This window comes from Aquila chrysaetos, chromosome 18 (assembly GCF_900496995.4).
Source record: "Aquila chrysaetos chrysaetos chromosome 18, bAquChr1.4, whole genome shotgun sequence".
Lineage (NCBI taxonomy): Eukaryota > Metazoa > Chordata > Aves > Accipitriformes > Accipitridae > Aquila > Aquila chrysaetos.
The window spans coordinates 3,697,022-3,720,463 of record NC_044021.1 but is presented as its reverse complement, the minus strand read 5'-3'; the positions used below and the strand labels follow the sequence as shown (position 1 = coordinate 3,720,463).

General features: G+C 36.0%; 1 protein-coding gene across 1 annotated transcript in view; it reads left to right on the top strand.

Moving 5' to 3' along the window:
• Positions 1-23,442, top strand: part of DNAH5 (dynein axonemal heavy chain 5) — a 148,247-nt gene that overhangs the window by 46,327 nt on the left and 78,478 nt on the right. Inside the window, exons 15-34 of the mRNA XM_030042131.1 lie at positions 697-903; positions 2,544-2,715; positions 4,002-4,147; positions 5,308-5,467; positions 5,965-6,207; positions 7,062-7,252; positions 7,336-7,435; positions 8,856-8,992; positions 10,515-10,716; positions 12,224-12,459; positions 14,609-14,827; positions 15,549-15,611; positions 16,601-16,839; positions 17,644-17,884; positions 18,352-18,551; positions 19,356-19,509; positions 20,198-20,361; positions 21,022-21,178; positions 22,126-22,338; positions 23,147-23,371. Of these exons, the coding sequence (XP_029897991.1) occupies positions 697-903; positions 2,544-2,715; positions 4,002-4,147; positions 5,308-5,467; positions 5,965-6,207; positions 7,062-7,252; positions 7,336-7,435; positions 8,856-8,992; positions 10,515-10,716; positions 12,224-12,459; positions 14,609-14,827; positions 15,549-15,611; positions 16,601-16,839; positions 17,644-17,884; positions 18,352-18,551; positions 19,356-19,509; positions 20,198-20,361; positions 21,022-21,178; positions 22,126-22,338; positions 23,147-23,371 (3,669 nt within the window). The remainder of the gene's footprint in view (positions 1-696; positions 904-2,543; positions 2,716-4,001; positions 4,148-5,307; positions 5,468-5,964; positions 6,208-7,061; positions 7,253-7,335; positions 7,436-8,855; positions 8,993-10,514; positions 10,717-12,223; positions 12,460-14,608; positions 14,828-15,548; positions 15,612-16,600; positions 16,840-17,643; positions 17,885-18,351; positions 18,552-19,355; positions 19,510-20,197; positions 20,362-21,021; positions 21,179-22,125; positions 22,339-23,146; positions 23,372-23,442) is intronic.

Sequence of the window (23,442 nt, the reverse complement as noted above, 5' to 3'; positions counted from 1 at the left end):
GACTTCTTCCTGGTATTAGCCCAGTTTTCTATGTGTGGTGGTCTTATGAATGCTCTCCCTTCTAACTACGTGGAGAACAAATGGTATTCTAATATTAAAAAGCCAATAGTGTGATTAGCTTTCCCTTTTAAGAATTAAAAAAAGAAATCTATAATGAACATTAATTTTAGTCTTTTTAAAAAATTTGCCCAGAGGTTGGATATAATTAGGAGTTTCATTAAGATTGGAGTGTGGTATATCTGTTAGGTAGTGGAAAACAAGCAAAAGGAGAAATGAGGATAAGTTTATTCAAAAGATGTCTGAAGAAGTTATCCAAGAATAATTCAGTTCATCAAGGAGGTTGTGTGCAGCCTTATTGCAGAATGTGCAATAAGTTTTAAGGAAATGAGAGTTCAGATTTAAGAGGATTGAAGAAAGTCTATGGCTCTGCTTTTGATGTTGGGATCTGAAATGCAGCTTATGATATCCAAGAACCAACAGAAAAATGTCTGTTGGATAAAGAACAGTTAATGTGATAGTTAAGCATTTGGGTACATACAGATTATGTTAATAAAGTTTTGTTGATTCCTACCATATCAATCTTTATTGTCAGCAATACCTGATTTTAGCATCTGCCAAAGTAATTTTTATGTCCAAAAAAAAGTATGTTGTTGTACTGGCTTGCCTGATCAGGAATGATGACTTTGTTTCCTGCAGATTGAATTAACTAAAAGAGGACTTCAGGCATCTCTCTTGGTACAAGCTCCGGAAACGGGAGAATTATTTGTGAATTTTGACCCTCAAATATTAACTTTAATCAGAGAAACAGATTGCATGGCTCACATGTGCCTTGAAATCCCACCATTTGCAAGTATTATTCAACAGAAGAGAGACTGGTATAAGAAGATTGTCAACAATTTGCATGTGGGTTTATTTTAGTTATTTTATGTAGGTGTAGTGTACATTAAGATGTCTAGGTTCTATACATATGGAAGAGAAAAAAATGAAGAACAACTATTATGCATTAAGAAAACATTGGCAAATCTATTTCTTATCTTTATGACTACCTTGAGGAACCTCTTAAAAGAATTTCTTGGCTCTGTATTTTCTGTGAAGTCACTTCAAAGATGCATGGGTGTTAGGGAAGCTCTACAGAGCTTGGGAAAGAGATGAGGATGGGGGGGGAAAGGAGGCTTACAAGATGCCTTGCTCTGTTGCATGCTTTCTAAATGATAAGCAATTTATCTGTCATCCAATAATGGAGTCACCATTGGATACACTTAGTTCTGAGAGGATAGCTGGGAGGGAGGAACAGGTGGTATGCCTTTAAAAAGTGTAAAGCATTCATTTAAGTAGTAGCATAGTTCTTGCACCAGTATTTTACACAGATGTCTGTGGAATTAAAAAAGAGAAACTAAAACTTCCCTTTCTCTCATCTTTTAAATCCTTTGGATCATTTTGCCTGCCTATGAACAGATAAGGTTCCTGATGACTCAAGATGAGGATTCAAAGATAGCTGTCCAGAAAACTATAGCTTCAAAGGGCTACTTGATTCTGAAATAAGAAAAAAAAAAGTCATATTAAGTCATAAAGTTATTGCAAGGGTTGTTTTTTGCAAAACATGTGAAACTAGATCAGCTGCTTAAAGATGCATTAGAAACCAAATATCATATTAAAGTTCTGGTAAGGCTGGTCTAATAAAACTGCTGAAAAGTTGACTTAGATGCATTTTTTTTTTTTTTCCTTGGACTTTTTGTCTCCTGGAACATCCATTTAGAGACTGACACTTGCAAACCTTTTTCTGTGTTGTGGTTTAACCCCAGTAGGCAGCTAAGCACCACGCAGATGCTCGCTTACTCCCGCAGTGGGATGGGGGAGAGAATCCGAAGGTTAAAAGAGAAAACATGTGGGCTGAGATAAAGACAATTTAACAAGGAAAGCAAAAACTGTATGTGCAAGCAAAGCAAAGTAAGGAATTAATTTACTACTTCCCATCGGGAGGCTGGTGTTTAGCCATCTCCAGGCAAGCAAGGCTGTATCACGGTTACTTGGGAAGACAAATGCTGTAGCTCGGAATGTCCCCCTTCCTTCTTCCCTCTACTTTTATTTTTAAGCATCATGCCATAGGTATGGGATGTCCCTTTGGTCAGTTGAGGTCAGCTGTCCCATCTGTGTTCCCTCCCAGCCTCAATGCTGTATGAGCGCTGTTCAGCAATAGCCAAAACATCAGTATGTTATCAACCCTGTTTTGGTTAGAAATCGAAAACACGCAGCACATGAACCACTTGTTAAAAAAATCAGCGCCATCCCAACCAAAACCAGTACAATCTACAAAGATGAATTTCCATGTCAGGTAGTATTTGCATTACTATAAAGAGCAACAAATAGTGAACTCTTGCCAAAAATAATGAAAACGTTTCCTAAACGATTAGTTACGGTTTCTTGATAATTTCAGTTATGTATATGCAGAGGAATTTTCTTCATTTAAGTTGTGATAAATATGTGTATGTGAAGTAGTTCAAATCAGTGTATATTAACCAATGTTTTCATTCTCTTTATTTCAGATGATGCTGGCAGAATATAAAAGAATTAAACTGAAAATACAACACCCTGTTGAAAAACTGATGGCTCCTCAGTTAGCAAATGTAGATGATGCTATCCAGCCAGGCCTAATGTTACTGACCTGGACATCCTTGAATATTGAGAAATATATTAATATGGTTTTTTACAAGCTAGGTAAGTCACTTGCCTCCTTCCATTAACTTATGCTTGTTAGTTTCTATACAAATGCAAGCTATATTATTAAGCTTACTATGCTTTATATGATTTGCACTTAATTGACTTATACATGAAAGAAATCAGAATTTTCACCTGTCCTGTACTTCATGAAACCTCTGCTTTATAACAACACCTTCTTTTTGTCTTGCATGTTTGTCAAATTTTTACTAATATGGATGGGATGGCAGTTAGGATTAAACCAAGCATAAAGTAGTGTGCAAAAGGTCCTGTGTATTCTGAATTCAAAGAGTGATAGCTACTTTTGAAAAGAGCTCCTAGGTTTCAGACTTTTCCTGATCTTGCCTTTTGTTTCTGTAATGTACAAAACAAGTTCTCGGGGAATAATATCTTGACTGAGTTGGCACTGTCACTGCTCAAGAGCTTTTCGTATTAACTTTTTTTTTAAACATCAGTCTCTTTAAAACTAATGCACCCACATTTTGGGCAACAGCTTTAGAAAACAGATGATCTTGTAGTCTTTTCAAAAGATTATCTAGAAGACTGCACCAAGATGCATATTGTTTCTGAAGATACCAAGTTCCTTTTGCTTCAGCTTAATTACTATATCAAACAGATTTTGTTTTTTGAAATGATGTAAGTAGTTATAGTGGGAATTTTCTTTAGTTGAAATGGCAAATTAAAATGCATTTTGGATGCTAACCTGACGTTACACTCAATTTAATTTTGAATAATACAAGTAGTTTGAGTCTGGAACAGGCACCTTGCTGCTATTTCAATTTCAGCATTGAAAGCGAATTGCTATTAAACTGCAAAAATTCTAGTGATTGTTTTCTGTTAACTATAATTTGTCTTCTAACTTTTTTTTGATGGATAGACATTTTATTTGTCAAAAGCTTCTGTTGCTAGTAGGTTCTCCAAGTGGTAACTAATTCAAGCTATAGGAGAAGGAGCAGTATTCTTGGACCTCAGTTGCATTTTAATGTCTTTGTATTTGAAATGCATATACTTTAAGCTCATCTCATATATATTATATTTTGCCTCTTATCTTTTATGATATGCATAGCATATGCTAGATGAGCATATGGTATGCAAAAAATTAATTACAATTTCAGTGGTGAATGTTGCCATAAAAGTTTAGATGTTTGAAGTAAGCTGGTTAAGGTGTAGAATCCATATAAAATTAAAGGTGATAGTTTGTTGAAATAAAAATTTAAGGACGGCTCTGCAAAGACTATTTTTTCAAACTTTTAAGCTTGACTTGAATATTCTATTTGCTTCAAAAGCTGGGCTGGAGTTACTGCTTGATCGAGTGAATGACTTGGTTGAATTTCGCATTGATGCTGTCCTTCAAGATATGAATAGAGTGCCACTCTGTATGTTGCCAGAAGATGAACCACTGAGCTGTGAGGAATTTCTCCAAAAGACTAAGGTTATTAGATAAAAGCTTCATAAAGAAGAGTTCAATGACTTTGCATTAAGATATTTTCCCTTTTTTATGAGATAAAAACAGTGTGGAATTAATGAACCATGCGTGGGAAACAAATAAGGAAATCCCCACTTGCTTGCCTGGAACCTTAAAAAGGAGCAAAAATACCAAATGCAAAGACGTCTGACCTGAGATTTTCTTTTCTGAGCTTATTAATGTCAGGCCAACTACTGTATGATACTTCTTTTATGCTTTGATATCACTCAACTTAAATGTTTTTCCTCTGTGATAGTATCTTTTTTGTCATTGGTGCTTGTTAGTGCCTTTAAATAAGGGAATCGCTCATCTGATGCATGTGAATAGCTCCATAACAAGTGCACTTCGGTGCCTGGGAGAGTAAATATTATGGAAATGATTGCATACTGAATATCTTTGTTAATCTCAAGCTCTCCTGAGTTGGTAATGGGATATGCAGTATATACTCAGAAATACCTGGGTGAAGGCATTCTGGGAAGAGCCCCTTCCTTCACCCCATCAAAATACTTTTGTGTTGAGATGGATTAACTGTAAGCATGTAAGTTATTAGTCAGCTAGAAAGCTGATTTAATATATTTCTGAATTTTATTAAATCTCATTCTTTGATTCCTTCTCCCCTCAGTTAGTAATTTTCTTGTTTATTCTAATCATAAATACAGCTTTTGGTAGATTTTTCTCCTGTCTAGCTATAAATGGGAAATATGATTGGCTAATACTCCTTATGGCACAGCCAAGTAATGTAAAATGGCAGCAATTAAAAGAAAGGTTTAATCTTCCATGTCTACATTGGAAAGTCAAGAAAATTAAGAAGCACTTGCTTTTGGGAGCCCTTTATTGGAACTAGGCTTTATAAATGTTGACTCATGATATTAACTATGGATGAGTCATGTGATTTAGGAAACAAGCCATAGCAATTTTGAAAAATGTTTATGATGTCTTGTTTGGCACAACAAAGAATCCAACACTAGATAGTTTGGAACAAACCAATTTAAAAATAATGTTGTGTATTGATCTTGTTTTTTACAAATCTGCGGCCTTGACATTTGTGTTAATAAAGGCTGCTATGACTGAAATAGACATGAGAACTGGGAAGGTAAGAACAGACGTTTGTTTTGGTTTGATAACAGGAGCTATGTATAAAAGGTTCTCGGACTTTACATTTAAAAAGCTCGCTGGTGGAAGACGCTGCTAATGAGCTGATTAACATGTTACTTGACACTGAGGTACAGGCCAGAAAAGAAGATAAGTCAGTTGTAGCCACTGGTGAAATAAGGGGAAAAAACACAGGTAAGAAGATTGAATTGTAGCTCTGTGCTTATGTTTGTTTTGCATGCTGATAGTATGTGTTGGGGGACCTTGTAGCTTAGCTGGCTGAAGTATCAATCAGTACGTAATGTTGAAAGACTTTTGTATGAATTTGCCTGGATAACGGATCATCTAACAATCATCTCTCATCTGCAAAATAGGTCAGTATTATCAGTCTTAATTTGCGTGTTGAAATGTTAATGCCATAGGAGCAGCAACTTACAGGCCTTGGTTAATTGCTGGACTTCCTAGAGAAGAAATAAAGAAATAACATCTAAATTTTGGTGATAATCATGCCAGTTTGAACTGAGTAGAGAAGGTGAATAAGAGTAAAAAGACTGTTGCATTGAGGTACAGATTACAAATGAGTATAATCTACACGTCTGTAAAATTTAGCTATATTTCAGACACCCGTGGAGGTGCTGCTTTATTGTGTTTTCAAGTCCCTTAAGTCAATTTAACTATTTGTGGTGTTTTAGCAACAGAAGAGGATAGAAGATCAAAAAGCTTGGCTTACTCCTGCAATTCCAGTGAGATATGGGCTGGACTGTCTCCTCCAACAAAGAGGAAGAGAATGGATTTGGAACTGTTAGAGGAAGAAGCCAATGAACTGCTTTCCTACTTCAATCACTGTAATATTGACGCCCTTTTGAAAGTCACTCGAAACGCTCTGGAGACCATACGCAAGCGCATCCATGCATCTTCCGTGATCAACTTCTTAGGTGGCCCTATTGCAGTACTTTGCTTTCTTAGTCTATAAAAAGAAATATGTAAATGTAATATCCCAGACCTATAAAAAAAAGAGCCACATACATAAAAGAGGGGAAAACAAAGGGACTTTGAATAAGCTGTCTTGTCAAATCACAATTGACAACATGGTATATTTCCAAAGGAATTTTTTTTCCTCTGACAGTAGGAATGTGTCATTGTGATGCTGTTTCTCTTAGGACTGACGGTACTGTTATGAAGCTGGGTACTATATTTGGAGCTGGACTTGATAAGTGGTTACGTGTTTGACCTTGGCTTTTACATGAAACTGTATGAAAAAAACAATAGAGAAAGAGGTGTGTTCTCTTTCTCTTACTGATTGCCTTCAGATCTTTCTACATGTTATGATGGAACACTCTTCTGAAGTGTTTTCTTGTTACGTACTTTTAAGAAATGAAAATAAAGGCATTTGTATTTGGTCTGTATAGCATATAAGGCATACAATATTATGAGATTCTAAGGAGTTTTTGTGCCCAGTTTAATATGCTGACTGGGAGTACAGGCCAGATAACAAAGTTTTCTGCTAAACAGAGTTTAGCTGCGCAGAACAGGTTGAAGAGGAGCTTCATGGAGAGAAATAGCATGGCACTTTGTTTTCGCTTGTGCTGCTATAGATTATACCAGTACATCTTGTAAATTACTCAGGAATCTTTTTTTCCTTAAGAAATTACACTCGATACTCAACACTAGGATATATTTATTGGTTTATATCATCACAATGCCTAGTTTGATGTCTTGAAAAAAATGTGAACAACGTTTTGTTTTTGGTTTTTTTTTTTTGTTTGTTTGTTTTTTTGTCTTTTATTAGGAAATCACAATGCTTCCAAGGAGAAAAAAAGTGCTCAACCTATAATTAGGACTAGTATTAACCTATCTATCCCTAATATCGTCATGATACCCTCTTTGGATGAGGTACAGCAGACGCTCAATAAAGCTGTAGATAGTATTGTGAAAGTAATGAAAGGAGTTGGACAGTGGAGTAAGGAGAGAATATCCAAGGTTTGTGTCTTTGACAGCCTTACTTAAAAACTAATGTTTCAAAACTACTGCAAATAGAAAATGAAATTTTATTTCTTCCCCAGAAGAAAATGTTAGAGAGAAAAGTGGCTGTGTTACGGTGTGAGAGCAGAGACAGTGATTCTGATGATGGAATGAAAGAGACTGGAAAGAAAAACATCCCTGGTAATGATAAACTCTGACATCACTCAATTTGAATGTTATGTAAATGTGATTTATACAGAATGCGTTAAAGGATATGAAATACAAAATGCATCAAAAGCGGTAGAATGAAAACTTCATAGATTTTTAAACTACCTCAGAGGAGAAATAGGATTTAATAACAATGCCAGAGCTTCTCTTTGTGATTAGAAACCAGGCTTGCCTGAAGATACTTGCCTTTGTGTGGATTTTAGTAAGGGGGATTTTTTGTGCCTCTCAGTGTTGTACTCCTTTGGGTCCTACCTGCAGTATGTGAAAAGCTGTTAGGGTGTCAACTTGGGCAGCATACTAGAAATTGTGAATGAGTTTGGAAAACAATTACAGTCACTATTGCTACACAAAAGATCTTTCATGATTTGCCAGTGTGGTTTGTAACTTGGCATGTTCAAATGGCATCTTAACACTTGTGCTGAAATTCCTTTAAGAAGGGTAAGATGAACTTAAAACCTGGTATTGAATAGAAATGTCTACATCAATTGCAGTATGGGTGGAGAGAGGATTGTGTAGAGGATAGAACAGACTAAAGTTTCTAAAAGGATCTTGAACTGTTTTGTAATCTGACATGGAATTAAGTTGTTGAATGCATTAAGTCAAGGAGATTTAAGATGGTACCTTTGGTTGCTGGGTTTTTCTTGAATGAAGTTCTGATTCAAGGTGGTTCTTGAATGAATCATCTGAAACGGTTTAGAATCAAGCCAAATTAATTGTTCTACTTCGTACTTTCAGGTACTTCAAAAATATATTGAATCTATTTAGGTTAGCTCCCTCTTATACACCTAAAAAGTAGGGAAGTAATACTTGAACTGGCTAAGAAATGAAATTGTTCTTTCAAAACTAAGAATTTCTCTTGCCCGAGATGAAATAAGAAATGATGGTAAGTTCAATTTGCGAACTTATTGACCTTACTTTTATCTTTCTTTCCTTTTGACAACTGGCTATGATCATCATCTTGGATTTAATGTTCATTTGTATTTTAAATTCTCAGTTGTGGTCTACCCCACATTATTTCAGAAAATAAAAATATTTATGGATTTGCTCAGTGCTGACATATCAGTAAGTCACTTAGGTGAAGTGTATAGGGTAAACCTTGGGGAAGGGGTGAGAGAAAATGAAAGATTATATTTGAAAGATTGCAGTGGAACTTGTTCCAAATTTGGCAGAGTACCTAGATGAAGCATTTCCTAAAATTGAGAGGTTTATGAATTTGTGTCAACTATATTGGACACCTAGACTTCTAGTTGCCCTTTTGATTAATAAGAATACATAACTTTAAAATGCATGGTTATTGAAGAATAGGACATTAGTTTTTGTCTATAGGAATTTACTTGGCCTAAAAAATACGTCTGCCTTAAAACTACTTTTGTATTTTAATTTGCCTTTATAGATAGTGTGTCAGATGCAGCATCACTCAGTTTGTCTGATCCTGTGCAAAGCCAGAACTACTTCAAGAGTGTTTCAGAGAATAAAGAAGTTATTAAATTAGTATCTTTACTCAGCACTGCTATTAATTCTACAAAAAGGGTAAGACAATCGAGATGTTAATTTAATATCACCATCCAAGGAATATTAATGTATTACTTTTAATATCCTTGGGCAATAAGGGTAGGCATTTAAAGCAGTGATTAAACATATGAATGAAAAACTGTAGGATGGTGGATGGAAAATATGTGGCTGCAAATTTGCAAATATGCTTTGAAAGTGTAACATGGTTTAAGTGTACTCTGTTCAAAAATTTATGAGGTTTTGAATATTGCATGAAGTAAAACTTAGGTCTGATTAAAAACATATCTCCGATTGGTAAAACATCATAAAAAAATCTAGGTATAGTTGAGTTGTGTGTATTTAATACTGAACTGGTAGGAATAGTACAAGTGTGTTAAATACAGTTTTATTCAAGTAGAAATTCTAATGAAGCCAGCATGACTTCTGGCCCATTATGAAGAGTTTATGAAGGTTTTTGGAAGAAAACTGGCTGTCAGCTTGGCATTTGTGAAGTGCTGCATAGGATTTGCTACTGCAGGTTAGGAGATAGCTTAAGGGATATGCATCATTTCTTTGCCCTTTTATTCTGTGAACTCTACTGAACTGTAGGTATTGAACCGATATTTCTGTGGGGAACTCTGCATCAGTTCCTCCAGGGGCCAGTCCAACCTTACAATGGAGCCTTGCCAGGTGGAAATTTTTGATTCAAAGCCTTGTAACTTCAGTGGTACTAAAGCGTAACTAGCACAATGACATACAGGCTTGTGCTGAAGACTAAGGTGCAGTTGACTATGGTGGATAGTTATCTTGGTATTTTGATACTCAGTATTTTGTAACTGGAAACTTTTATCATTTAGCCAGGTTTAAATGCTTGCAAGCACTATGTTTATGGTAAGTCATGATGTGGATTATCTCTTGTAGCAGTCACGCCTCATTTACTTGTTTAATTAGCTGAAGAGATAGTGATTTAACTTTGTCTGACATTTTCCCAAACTCTTGAGAACCAGAAAAAGAATTCTGTTGCCCACTCCTTAAATGATATTCAGATCAAAGATAACTGAATTGAGTGTACAATTTAATGTTAACATCACCAATGCTGTACATATATATATAAAAAAAAATTATCTGATGTCTTCATTATTCGAGAACGAATTGAGTTACTGCTATTCTTGTTATGTTGGGCCCTGGAGCTCAGGTGTCAGTTGGTAGTCCAATAAGCGGTAGGGAAGGACAAGTGTACTGTATCCTAGTCTTAAAGGAGTATTTTACTTCCCATGGATTCCTAGGATTTTATTGACTGAAGAATCACTTCATTGGAAAATACGGTAACTGGTTTGACAAATTGAATGTGATTAGCATACAGTTCCTGGCAAGGCTTGTGATTACTAATGGGACTTGCTTTAGCATAAATTTACCAGCAGCGTTCTGTTTAGTGAGGTGATGCAACCTGCTCCACTATGGAGTTCTTAACATATTCTAACAATGAGCAGATGCTAAGAAATTATATGTATGCTATACATATAATTCTGAGAATCTTCTTTGAACTTCTAATGTGTTTCAGGAAGTTCTTACAGCTTTGGAGCGTTTTAGTTGTTACCACCATATATGGCAGAGGGACAAGGAGGAAACCATTGATAAATTAATGATGGGAAATCCATTACTCTCTGAATTTGAATCTGAAATTCTGCATTTCCAAGACTTGGAGCTGAAAATCAATTCTGAGCCTGAATACATCTGCGTGGGAGCTATTGCCCTATACACTGGTAGAGTTCAGCTTTTCACTTCTTTCTAGAGACATATACTTTCTGACTCCTGTAGGAAAGAGCGATGAGGCTTAGTTTTGGATGGGTAAACTAGATTAAAGATGGAAAGGAGAAAGAGAGAGAATGGCTGTTTGCTGTTTTGGCTGTAAATGCATGCAAACAGAACACCAATGCAAGGGTATTTGTGAGGCTCAGCTGGAGTTTTTTTCCCCACCTGGATACTTCTGCTTGCTTACAAGGTAGATGGTAGATACTTGTCTATCCTTCTGTCACTGACCCCATAGCTACATATTTTATGGGACTAAGATGATGTTGCTTTTCTTCTTCCCTGGCTGCATGTAATGAGACAGCTGAAAAGCCTTTTATTTAACACAGTTAATTAAGTGAAACATGCGTGTTGCTGATTCCCTTTTTGCCATGAAAGCCAGGCCTCAAATCTTTACTTTTTTGTAGCTTGGGTTCCACATCACCTAACTAAATTTTGTATAAGCATTTTACACCATTATAGCAGAAAGGACAGTTGGGAACTATGATGGACTGTAAGAAATGTATGCAACTGATTTTGCAGTGGGCGTCAAATCTGAGGAAGCAGAATGTTTCTTTCAGTAGGCAAGAGTGTCAACCAAATGTCTTTGCTTGTATTTTAAGGCAAAGAACTAGAGAAACAAGCTGGCTGTTGCAACTCAATGGAGGTGAGGTAGTTCTGACATATAATAAATCAAAAGACCATCAGGTGTGAGAGCTAAGCCTGGGAAGAGGCACTGTGTAAAAAGGAAGACACACAAGTGAAATCTGAACAGGGAATGAATAGGTGACAGGGTTGAAATTATATCCAGCTAAAATTTTATGTAACGCTTGCGTTGGCGTTGATTTTCAACTCTTCTGTTGAGGACTGTGAGGAAGAAATCTGAATTTAATGGCAGAGCTTTGGAGAAATGGACTGAATTGTTGCAGAATTGGGCAGCAAATCAGCAAGACTTCAATTTTCTCTCTAAATGTTTGTCACTTGGTTCCACTGATGCTACAGATAACTTATAAAAATTAAATGGTTGAGGGACCATTTGGTTTCATTAAATGTCAGATGAAACTTTCTGTTTCTTCAGCTTCCATAATCAGATTCTTTTTCCTCCACATTATTTTTTTTAAAGATTAATTTTTGAAAAGTTTTTAGACTTAGATGAGAATATTAACCAGTTTGTTAGTGATGTGTAGGACAGAAATGTGTATAATGATACATGAACAAGCTGACAAGTGTGGAGTCCAGCCTCATCTTTCCAGTAGGAAGGGTGATACATTCTGAGAAGATTAGGAAGAAAGCAATCCTGAATTGCAAGCAATCCTATAAACCACTCAAAGGTGTCAGTGTGATTTCATCTTCTCTGTACATGGATGGTTAGACTGGAAAACGAGAACTGGCAGTGAAGAGAACACATACTGAAAAAAGATTAAAAGTGCATCTTAAATATGTACAATATCTAAATAACAATTTATTGTTCAATGTCTTTAGCTGATCTGAAGCTAGCACTGAGAGCAGAAGCCAAAGCCTGGATGACTTTGCTGGGGAGTCATTGTAATAAGAAGTACCGAACAGAGATGGAGGCAATTTTCACTTTTATAGAGGAAACAGGCAAGAAGTTAAATCGCCGCATCAAGGATCTGGATGATATAAGAATAGCTATGTCAGCTTTAAAAGAGATCAGAGAACTACAGATCTCCATAGACTCTCAAGTTGGGCCCATTGAGGTAGTTAACAGCAATGTGGCATGTATGGGTACTGTTTCAACAGAGCAATTTTTTTCTGGGTTAAAGCTTAACAGTGCACTTTGAAAAGGTATGATTTAATGTGTTAAAGGTGGCAGACCTGTTGTGTTCTGTAAATCTTTTTTGCAGGGAACTCCGATTTGGACAAATGCAAACTTGTTGAGGCAAGAGGTGGTTTAGTGAGTAGTGCAGAAATTGAGTGATTTAGGGAACAGGAAGATGAGAATACAGATATTCAATAAAAGAAAGCTTTTAGTACTTTGTGGAGGGGTTCTGTGTACGAAAAGCATTGTTTTTCCTCTTTTTTTCTTTTCTTTTTTTTTAGCTTAGCCCATAGAAGAGGAGAAAGCTAATGTTAGGCAGACTATGTGAGAATGTGTGAGAGTGATTGCTTTATCAGCTATATCATGGCTTGAAATAAACATAAACAATTGACTTCCTTAATGTAGTTCACTTACTAGAATACATTTATTGAACATGTGACAATGTAGGGGCTTCTGGTCAAATGGGAGAATTAAAAACAAATAGTAACTGTTTCTCCACATTCCTGACCAGAGTATGGATTTAAGAATACTATAGTTTGGGAAAATGCACCATTGACTAGACGTTCAGTAGAATTTTTTTTTCCTAAGACATGTTTATGATTCCTGATTGCACATAATTTTATTGTCAGGGTTGTGTCCTTATTGTTTTAAATTAAAGTAACAACACAGAATTCTTATCTACCAAATAATGACAACTCTAATATTCTGTTTTGGAGATGCAAAAACTGTGTTTACTGTCGGACAAATGTCTTGTTCCTGTGTTTTCTGATTCTGTTTTCTATGAGCTGAGGTAAATTATGGAATGCAGTATATACTCGTATGTGCAAATAATGAAAATGAGCATGGAGGCCTTCCATATTTCGCAGAATACAGCCAAGAAGGAATGTGTATCTCGGCCTTAGAAGCTGTGAGTGTCTCCCTAGTTGTGTGAAGGAGCAAATACAGGACAAGTAGTTTACAGTCAAAAGCAAAGCTTATCTGGAACCTTCTGTGAAATTGTCGTAGGTAATGAGATCTCTTAGGAGATGACATTCAGGAAGCTCCTGCTATAAGACCTATCTTGGTTTGCCATATGATGTGGAGCCAAGGCAAAAGCCATGGTAGCCAAGGATTCCTAAGTTTCTAATTCTGCAAGCAGAAGCCTCGAGTCCCTAAGCACAAGGAGTCATGCTTCAGATTTTTTAACGGAGGTTGATGTATTTTCCTCATAGTGGGGTGACAGATAGGTAGTTATGTTTCCATTTTTGCAATTTGTCTGCAATTTGATCAAACTGGAAAATGAAAATGGGAAATAATTCCACTTTCTACAAAAACTTTCAGATGAAACTGTTATGCCACAAGATTCATTGCTACCCTACCCTATGTTAATTTACAGTAAGTGAATTTCAGTTGTGTTTTTGTGAAACTTGACTAAAGGTTTCAATATGTGGAGTGTTTATATGTTGGTGATACAAGTACAGATCAATGTTCTGAGAAAACAAAGGACCGTTACGTAAATTTTTAAGTAGATTCCTCATTCTGAATGATGAATAGTTATAAGATTTGAAATAGTTGCAACATATTAGTTGTGGTAACTTTTGATGTGGTTTCCTAATTCTTTTTCGTTGAAAACATGAAGTAGGGCTTTACGGAATAGAAGTTTGTTTGCTTTGCTTGCTTGAAGGCCTCTGCTTAGATGCTTTCTCACAGCTTACTTCCCGTAATGTTCAGCTTGGGTCATAGCAGATAACTGAAGATATGCATCAGAAAAATATTCTCATTAAAATGAAACTAAAACCTGTGGATTTAAGGAGCACTTTAACTAGAAATAGTTTTTTAGAGAGGCAGGTTGCACTAGGGCAACTAACCTATCAGAAAGAAGAATGCAATGTGAAAGGTAAGGAGTTAAGGAGAACTAGCTACTTTTCATTTTGATGTTTCTTTGACTTTGGTATTGGTTTGCCAGATTGTGATGATTGCTATGCAAAAAGAATAGATTTTCTAACAAATCATTCTCTGTTCTTAAAAATTTTAAATGTTAGCATACATATATGTGTAAAATTAACTTCAGTTACCATTTTGTGTATCTTGATCCAACCTTCTGACAGGAATCCTATGCTATGTTAAACAAATACGATCTTCTTGTGGCCAAGGAAGAGACAGAGAAGGTGGACACTTTGCACTACACTTGGGAAAAACTGCTAGTCCGTGCAAATGAAGTGCAGAATGAACTCATTGCTTTGCAGCCAAACTTCAGAGGAGAGCTTATCAGCACTGTGAAGACTTTTACTGAAGACTGTGCACAGTTCTATTCAGATTATGATCAGGCAAGTGTTTGTAGTGTATTGTATTAGAGGAGTTTTTGAGGAGCAGTGGGAGCATGGAAAGATTGTGGAGTTGACTAATTAATGGGATGTGCCTCTACTGTTGGAAGAATATGTTTATTCTTGTTAATGTGGTATTTGAGTTTCAGAGCAGGGCAGGGTTTTATTTGTATGTGACTAAAATATGTAATGCTGGTAATCAGATCTTAAAGATTAAGACTTGAGACATTTAGGGTTTATGATAAACAGCTAGTTAGCGTGAACAAATGTGAAGAAGATTGGGATTAATGAGACATTATGTTAGAGTGCAAGAAGTGTTTTCTGATGTTGGATATAAGTACAAATGACTTAAGCTCTTATATTCTTTCTCAGTAGAATATAAATGAGTCAAGCTGAACCAGTCTTGTATCATCTTCTAAGTAATGCTGATTTTACTTGAAAAAGGAGCTACCATTGCCTAGCTTTTAGAGTATTATGGAAACTTCTATATTAAAAAGACAATTAATTGCTGCCTTTTTTTTTTTTTTTATAAAGTGCTTCTTCTAGTAGGTAACTGTGATCTCTTGGTTCTCTTGTTATCTGACATAGGGGTGGAATCCCACAGCCACAAAAACGTTTGAGTTTAGCATTTACAAAATGCTAATAATGCTGATTAGAAATAATGTGGCTATTTACACCCTCTAAATATGCTGCTTTTTTTTTTTTTTTTTTTTTTTTTTTTTAGAATGGGCCAATGGTGGTTGGCTTAGAGCCTCAGGAAGCCAGTGACAGGCTTACTATGTTTCAGGTACTGTTAATTCTAAGACATTGCTTAATACTTACTGTAAGAAAACTAACACTGAAGGGTCTGAGAATGAATCGGAGTAGTTGAACTAATTTTCATTGATACACAGGGATACTGATTGGGCAAAGTCTGTTTTAACTTAATGAAAGCTAAGTTGGTATTTTTTCTATGCATTGGCAAAGAATGCTGTTAAAATTAGATTATATTTTTTTTAGCAGCTCAGAGAATGCATAGATAATGAGTAAAAATTACTAGAATCAAGTATCCTGATGAGAGCCTACTCTAAAGTTTAGTGTATTTGCCTATAGGCAGTTCTGTTGTTCATTATTGTGTCTTTTCCTCATGAATACAATTCTGCCCAATCTTCTGCCCCTTTTCTCCCCTTTTTTAAAAATAATATTAAAGGTTTCCTTTTAAACTGACTATTTTTCCTATTGAAATGTTTTTCTGTACCATGATTCATTTATCTTCCTGTAATGATGACTTCTAATGGTTTTCCTTTTCCCATAGTGTTATTCATTTGGCTTCCTACTATGTTCCCTCAGTTATATTGCAATTGACAATTAAATTTTGTTTTTCTTTATTGCTTAAACAGTAGTAATTCTTACTTCAACCCTTCGATAAAAGAATTGCACAGCATACTTGGAGAGGTAGAATTTGCTGCATGCATCTTTCTTCACTTTGCATGTCGTGCTCCACCTCTTTCAAGTGCAAGCTTAGCATTTGTTGTTATATCACTGTGCCACATGGAGTAAATGGCCTCCCTGACAGCTTCTAAAGATGTGCCTCCAAGCTAACTGGAAGTTAGTTTTCTCATGAAAATTGTTGACAAAACTGTTGACAGTATAAGTTGCTAGTATCTCCTGTATATCTTTCTAGTATTTACTAGATTTTAATCACTAATGCAGCTCTAAACATAATGCCAGATCTTGAATATTTAGTTATTTAATGTTAGTTAGTTTAATCTTTTTCTTTTTCTTTTTCTTTCTTAGAATCGATTTGATAATCTTTTTCGGAAATATATTGCTTATACTGGTGGGGAAGATCTTTTTGGTTTGCCTATTACTCGGTATCCTCAGCTGCTTGAAATAAAGAAGCAACTGAATCTGTTACAGAAACTCTATAATCTATATAATAATGTCATTGACACAGTCAGTGGCTACTATGATATTCTTTGGTCAGAGTTAGACACTGGAAAAATTAACAGTGAACTTCTGGAGTTTCAAAACAGGTGAGAAACTGCTGCTCTGCTGTGGTAAAATACTTCTGTTACTTCTTAAATTTGATTATAATTGATTAGCACCAATAATCATATCTGAGCATATGTTTGTTCACTGAAACGTGGAAAATGTGAATTTTAATTGAAAAATATATCCCTTACCAACTTTATCTTATAAAGGAGCTAGTTCAGATTCTAAATGTTGAGGATTATTGTTCCTTAGAGAGCTTCTTGGCTAACTTTTTTTGACGAGATTGGAATATATATTACAATGACTATTTATTTTGTACATAAAGGGAAATGTCACTTGTTTGTTGTAATATTACTATTCATGAAAGACAGATTCACCCTAGATGTTTAAGGCAAGTTAGTGAATTGCTGAACAGTTTTCCTACAAAATGGGATACATTGCATGCATAGAAGCTGAACTTTTCACCGAACCAGGAATCAAACAATTTAAAGACTTAAACCTGCATGTGCTGAGGAACAGGGTTTTTTCTAGAGCACAGAGCAGTGCATATCGTGAGCCTCACCAAAAGATGAAATCAGGATGTAAAGTGGTTCAATTGTTTTTGAAGATAGCTTGGACAAAGCGTATTAGAATTATGCAGCTACACTCCTCAAGGGGAGCCTGTAGGTGCCTGCCCAGCTATTGGTCAATGAAATAGACTGGAAGCAGATTTTCTCACATGCAGAATCTTCAAAATACAGTGAATTTGGGAGGTATGTGGTCTGCTGTTAAAACCATATACTGTGGTTAAATGGGTAACAGAATATTTGAAACTGTTTGAAAAAGCTTGCATTGTTTCTACATAGATGCCGTAAGCTTCCTCGTGGTGTAAAGGAATGGCAGGCCTTTTTTGACCTAAAGAAGACCATTGAGGACTTCAGTGAATGTTGCCCATTGCTCGAGCGTATGTCAAGTAAAGCAATGATGCCTCGGCACTGGAAGCAGATTATGGATCTCACTGAACACAGCTTTGATGTGGAAAGTGAAACGTTCAAACTGAGGAACATAATGGAAGCTCCACTATTAAGATATAAAGAGGAAATAGAGGTATTGTGAAGGAAGAGAAATGGGTGCATGAAACAAAACAATCTGCTTGAATAGTGTAGGAGTAATGGTAGTAAGAAGGAAAACAGAATATTTCTAAAGAAAGAACAGAGAAATAGACTATCACTTCAGCTTTCTGTATAAAATAATGGCACCAATATATTGTGGTGTCAACTCCTCTTCTAAATTATGCAACCTGGCCCAGGAGTTAATTTGTGATGTGCCTTGATTTACAACATTAAAGATATGAAAAGCGATCACTGTATTATTCTTTTATTCTCCCCAAAGCTGGCCATATCATGATGTGGTGTACAGGTTATTAGCTGTGGTGTTTGTATGTCTGTAGGTCTTTCCACTTGATAAATAGTTGCTCATCAGCCTTACTAGGGTTAAAGGAAGTACGAGTTAGATTTGTATACCGGAGACTTGACCCATTCATAGCTAGTTTTGACATCCTGTTTATTTAAAAGGATATCTGCATAAGTGCTGTGAAGGAGAGAGACATTGAGCAGAAGTTAAAACAAGTGATAGCTGAATGGGACAACAAAACATTTATCTTCGCAAACTTTAAAACCCGTGGGGAACTTCTTTTAAGAGGTGACAGCACATCAGAAACAATTGCTACCATGGAGGACAGCTTGATGATGCTTGGCTCTCTCATGAGTAACAGGTAACAGGAATGGGGGGGAGAGTTAAAAATATCAGCAAGAGGCTTTGTTTTATTGAACAAATCTATCTTTCACAGAGGAGAAGGAAGATAAACATCTAGATAAAAACTAAGAGCTTGCTTGTCCTTGAACTGTTCATGGACTAGTTCTTATTCTCTGTATCCCTCCAATAAGTTCTTTTGAAAGCATGTGGATGCAGTTCAGACATCCTCAATAATCAACTGGACAGTTTTCATCGATGCAAGAAAGTGGTGACGAGCATAAAGGGGAACACTGCCTGGTTGTGGCAGGCTTACTACGGGCATTACAGGCACTGCTACTCTGGCCCCAGTGAGAGGTCGCTGCCTCATGCTGAAGGCGCTGAAATTCCCAGCGAAAATGAGCTTCAGTTTGTCTGGTTTCACATGCCAAAGCCCGCAGATAAAATAAGGAACACAGAACCTGATCATGAGGCAGATGTTCAAAAGCAAGAATTCATTTGATAAGGACCTCTGGGAGTCTTGCAGCTTTCAAGATGTTGCATAGTCCTTTTTTGAAACCACTTTACTTTAGAGTGAAATTGAAATCTTGCTCCTATTCAGCTTCTGTGGGATCAGAGCTGTGCTACGCACCATGTGTACAAAGTAGCAAGTTGATTTGGTTTATAGCTGCTAACTAGCTGAATTGAGTCAAGTGCAGGTTTTTATAGATTTGCTTGACAAAGATACAAGCAGCAAAATTATTCCTCATCCTTATGAGTAATGGGGTGGCTTTCAAGAGACTTGTTTCCTTCTTGAAATAAAGGAAGTGTCTTCTTTTTATTTTAGATACAACACACCCTTCAAGACACAGATTCAGAAATGGGTGCATTATCTTTCCAGCACAACAGATATCATTGAGAACTGGATGACTGTGCAGAACTTGTGGATTTATTTAGAAGCTGTTTTTGTTGGTGGTGACATAGCAAAGCAGCTTCCAAAGGTTTTCAGACATGCCTTTTTTCAGTTTGGTTTTCTACATTTTAAGAATAAAACTTAACTGTGGTGTCATAATTGATGCAGTGACATAAACTTCATTTTTTGGTACTTAACAAAACTAGTCTTGCTTAGAAATTAGGTTAACAATGCCAACAGAAGTATTGCGTTAGGAAGAATAATAAAATTGTGTGAGCTAGTTGATATTTTTATTTCTAGATTGTAAAATTGTTAACCAATATGTGTTTAAGTGTTGTGCATAGTAGTAGCCTAGCCTAGTTAGACTAGTTTAGTAGTACCTACTACTAGCCTAGCAGTACCTAGGAATCCTTTTCTTAAACTTTCCAACATAGCTTTTCAAGTCAAAAATTAACTTTAGTTTTTAGAAAAAAATCTTCAAATCTGAAGCATGCAATTCAAGCATAATGGGTTTTCTGTCTTTTTCTCTAAGAATGATTGAAAGAGAAAGTAGATAGCAGGCTTGACAGTCAAGTATAAAATAAGCTGTGTTGTGTAAGCAGAAAGATTTGTGTTTTTCTAAGCTGGAAAATCTTTAGAAGTTGGACACGGGGATTACTAGTGGAAGATTACTGGTGACATTACTGGGTGCCAATTCTGCAAGCAAGTGCCTTTTCCCTTTTCTGTCTGTCTTCCTCCATCTCTTCCCTTCCACATTCATTGTCATGTTTCAACAGGAAGCAAAGCGTTTCTCCAACATTGATAAATCCTGGGTGAGGATCATGACCCGAGCTCATGAAACACCTAATGTTGTTCAGTGCTGCATTGGAGATGAAATCATGGGACAGTTACTACCACATTTACTAGAACAGCTTGAAATCTGTCAGAAATCACTCACAGGGTAAGATTACTACAAGACCACAGTCTTGGGCAGATGGTTGCGAATTGTGTAACTAGGGAAAGAGCAATTGCTTTAGTACTGTTCCACGGACTTTGCAAAGATCATGCTCTTGCTCTACTATGAGTTCAGTTGAACTGAGCAAACAAGTTAGTGGGATGATACAACACCTTTAAAGAAATTGCTAGCAACTCACTGATAAGTATTTGATTTGTGACTATGCTGTCACTCACTGTCTATGTCTGTTGAAACCAAAGCTTGTTTCAGCCTAGTTTCAATCCAGAAGGCAGACTAGATATATATGTCTTATTTGGACCCTTCATGAATCTGGGAAGAATTCAGTATGAGACACCTAAAGAGCAAGTAACAGACTCAATGTAAAAATATTTTATTTTGGTTTAGTTTCTTTTCTTTTTACTGGTGCTTACATTATAGCAAATAATAAAAGCTTTCCATGAAGCGATTTTTGATGCTAGAAGAGTAGCTTTAAAGCAGGTGCTTAACATGAAGCTGTGATGGATAAGAATTGTCATCATTGCCATTGCTAAAAATTGCAGTGATACACAGTGAGAAATGCAACCTTTAAAGAGGGAAGGATGTATAAATTAACCTAATTCACTTACCATCTACCCCCTGCCCCCTCAATTTTTTTTTAAAATGCAGGTACCTGGAGAAAAAGCGTCTTCTATTTCCACGATTCTTCTTTGTGTCAGATCCTGCTCTCTTAGAAATTCTTGGCCAGGCATCAGACTCTCACAATATACAGGCACATCTGCTGAATGTCTTTGACAACATTAAAACTGTCAGGTTCCATGAAAGGGTATGTACTGCCCACACCTCAGTGTTACTTTCTTTTAAATTAACCATGTGTGATACTTGTTAAATAAGAAACCTACCTGGGTGCATAGGGCTTTCAGCTGTTTTACCAAGCTCATCAACTATTTGCTGCTGTGTAGGCTTTCTTCATGTAAGATTTAGTTTCATATCCTCATTTATGTAATAGGAAAACTCTATGTAGAATAGCAAAACAAAAATTTGCACCAGTACTTAGGTTTCAGAAGTAAACACCCAGGTACTGAACTGTCTTATGTGGCTTAAGGTAGGCTAGCATCCTCTCAGATAAGCTTTCTGATTCTTTATGACATATTTGTATCTTTAGATTGCCTGTATTTGTACTTTTTCATTCATTTTTTGATTGTAAGAAAAAGCGTATCTAGTCTCTCACCTGTTTTAGTTATCCTTAATATCCCTTCAAACATACTGTTTGAGGAACTGTTTTCTTATACCCTTTACAAGAACAGATAGCAACAAAAATTTTTCTTTCCCTGTGTATGTATAAATTTTCTTAGAAATTCACTACCTCCCCATGCATTTGAAATTCGTTTGATTGACCATGTTCCTTTTGTGTTTCCATTATTTTTGATTGTAAGGCTGTAAATTTTCTTAGGATATTAACCCATGAGTAATGGTGGAAGGTTTCCTTTATTGTGACTGGAAAGTGGATGTTGTCATTTAAACTTAAGTGAAATTCAGGGATTGTCAGTGTATTGGGCTTTGTGTCCTTGTTCAGGTGACAGTGTTTTGTTTAAAGCCTTTCTGCATGCCAGAAGTAATGATTTAATTGTTTTTATATTTCATTTAACAGGTTGGTATAATTTATTAGTTACCTAAGTAAGTTTAATGGAGTGATAGCAGGAAAATCAGACAGTTATGGTAAAGATAACAATAAATTTATAAACACAAATGTTCTCGCTTTGCTTTTATTAGATATATGATTGTATATTGTCGATTAGTTCACGAGAGGGTGAGACTATAGAGCTGACTAGACCTGTAATGGCTGAAGGTAATGTGGAAGTTTGGCTCAATTCTTTGTTGAAGGAATCCCAGCTGTCACTGCATCATGTTATTCGCCAGGCAGCTGTGCACATCCAGGAAACTAGTTTCCAGCTGACTGAATTTCTTTCTACTTACCCGGCCCAGGTAATATTATTGTTAAATCGATGAAGAATTGTTCACAGATATGTAGCGTGTTGATGTTTTTTTTTCTTGTCTTTGCAATCAAAATTGCAGCCAGTGTTATAAATGTAAAACTGACATTTAAATTTATCTTAATCACCTCAGTCTTTTAAGTTACAGTTCATATATCTGAAACCAAAAGAAAACTTACCCTGAAGCTCTTGTTCAAAATTAATGCCGAATGCAGTAAATTAATGCAATGGAGTTAACACTGTTTCTTTACAAGCTTAATACTTGACTGCTGAAGGAAAAGCAGTAAAACTGTATATTTGTTTATATATTCAGGAAGACACTATATATTAGTAAAGATTTGGAGCAGAGGGTAGTGCTGAGGGAAAATTATTTCCTTAGTAGAAGCTGCTTCACTTGTGATCAGGAATGTTGTTGGAGAAGGAAGAAAGGGTTTGTGAATTATTGAAAAAATATTTTAAATTGAAGCATTAATTATTCACTGATTAGTTATTAATTATATATAAAGCATATTAATTATATATAGTATTTATATATGCTGTAAATTATATTGAACAGTTTTATCAGCAGTGCACTGTAGGCAGTATCTACAAGGTGGAAGCGTGGACTTAACTATGTTTATGAATGGAGTTGGGACACATAAAACAAATGCATGGGTTGAATGACCTCTATATGGATGCATGAAAAAATAATTTTAAACAAATAGTAGCAGAACCATTTCTTTAGTTTATCTGTGTCTGTGAATGTACATTTTGGGTGAAAGAGAAAAGATTATGAAGCGTATACTTTTATGTTTCCTAAGGTTGGGTTGTTGGGGATCCAAATGATTTGGACAAGAGACTCAGAAGAAGCTTTGACTAATGCCAGGTATGATAAAAAAGTTATGCGAAAGACGAACCAGTTTTTCCTGGATCTTCTAAACATGCTGATAGATATGACAACAAAAGACCTTAGCCCAGTCGAGCGAGTTAAATACGAGACATTAATCACTATTCACGTGCATCAGAGGGACATTTTTGATGGTCTGGTAAGTATGGAAAAATTTACAATGAGTTATGAGGTGGTTTCCACATAAAACAGTGTGAAAGGACAAGAGGA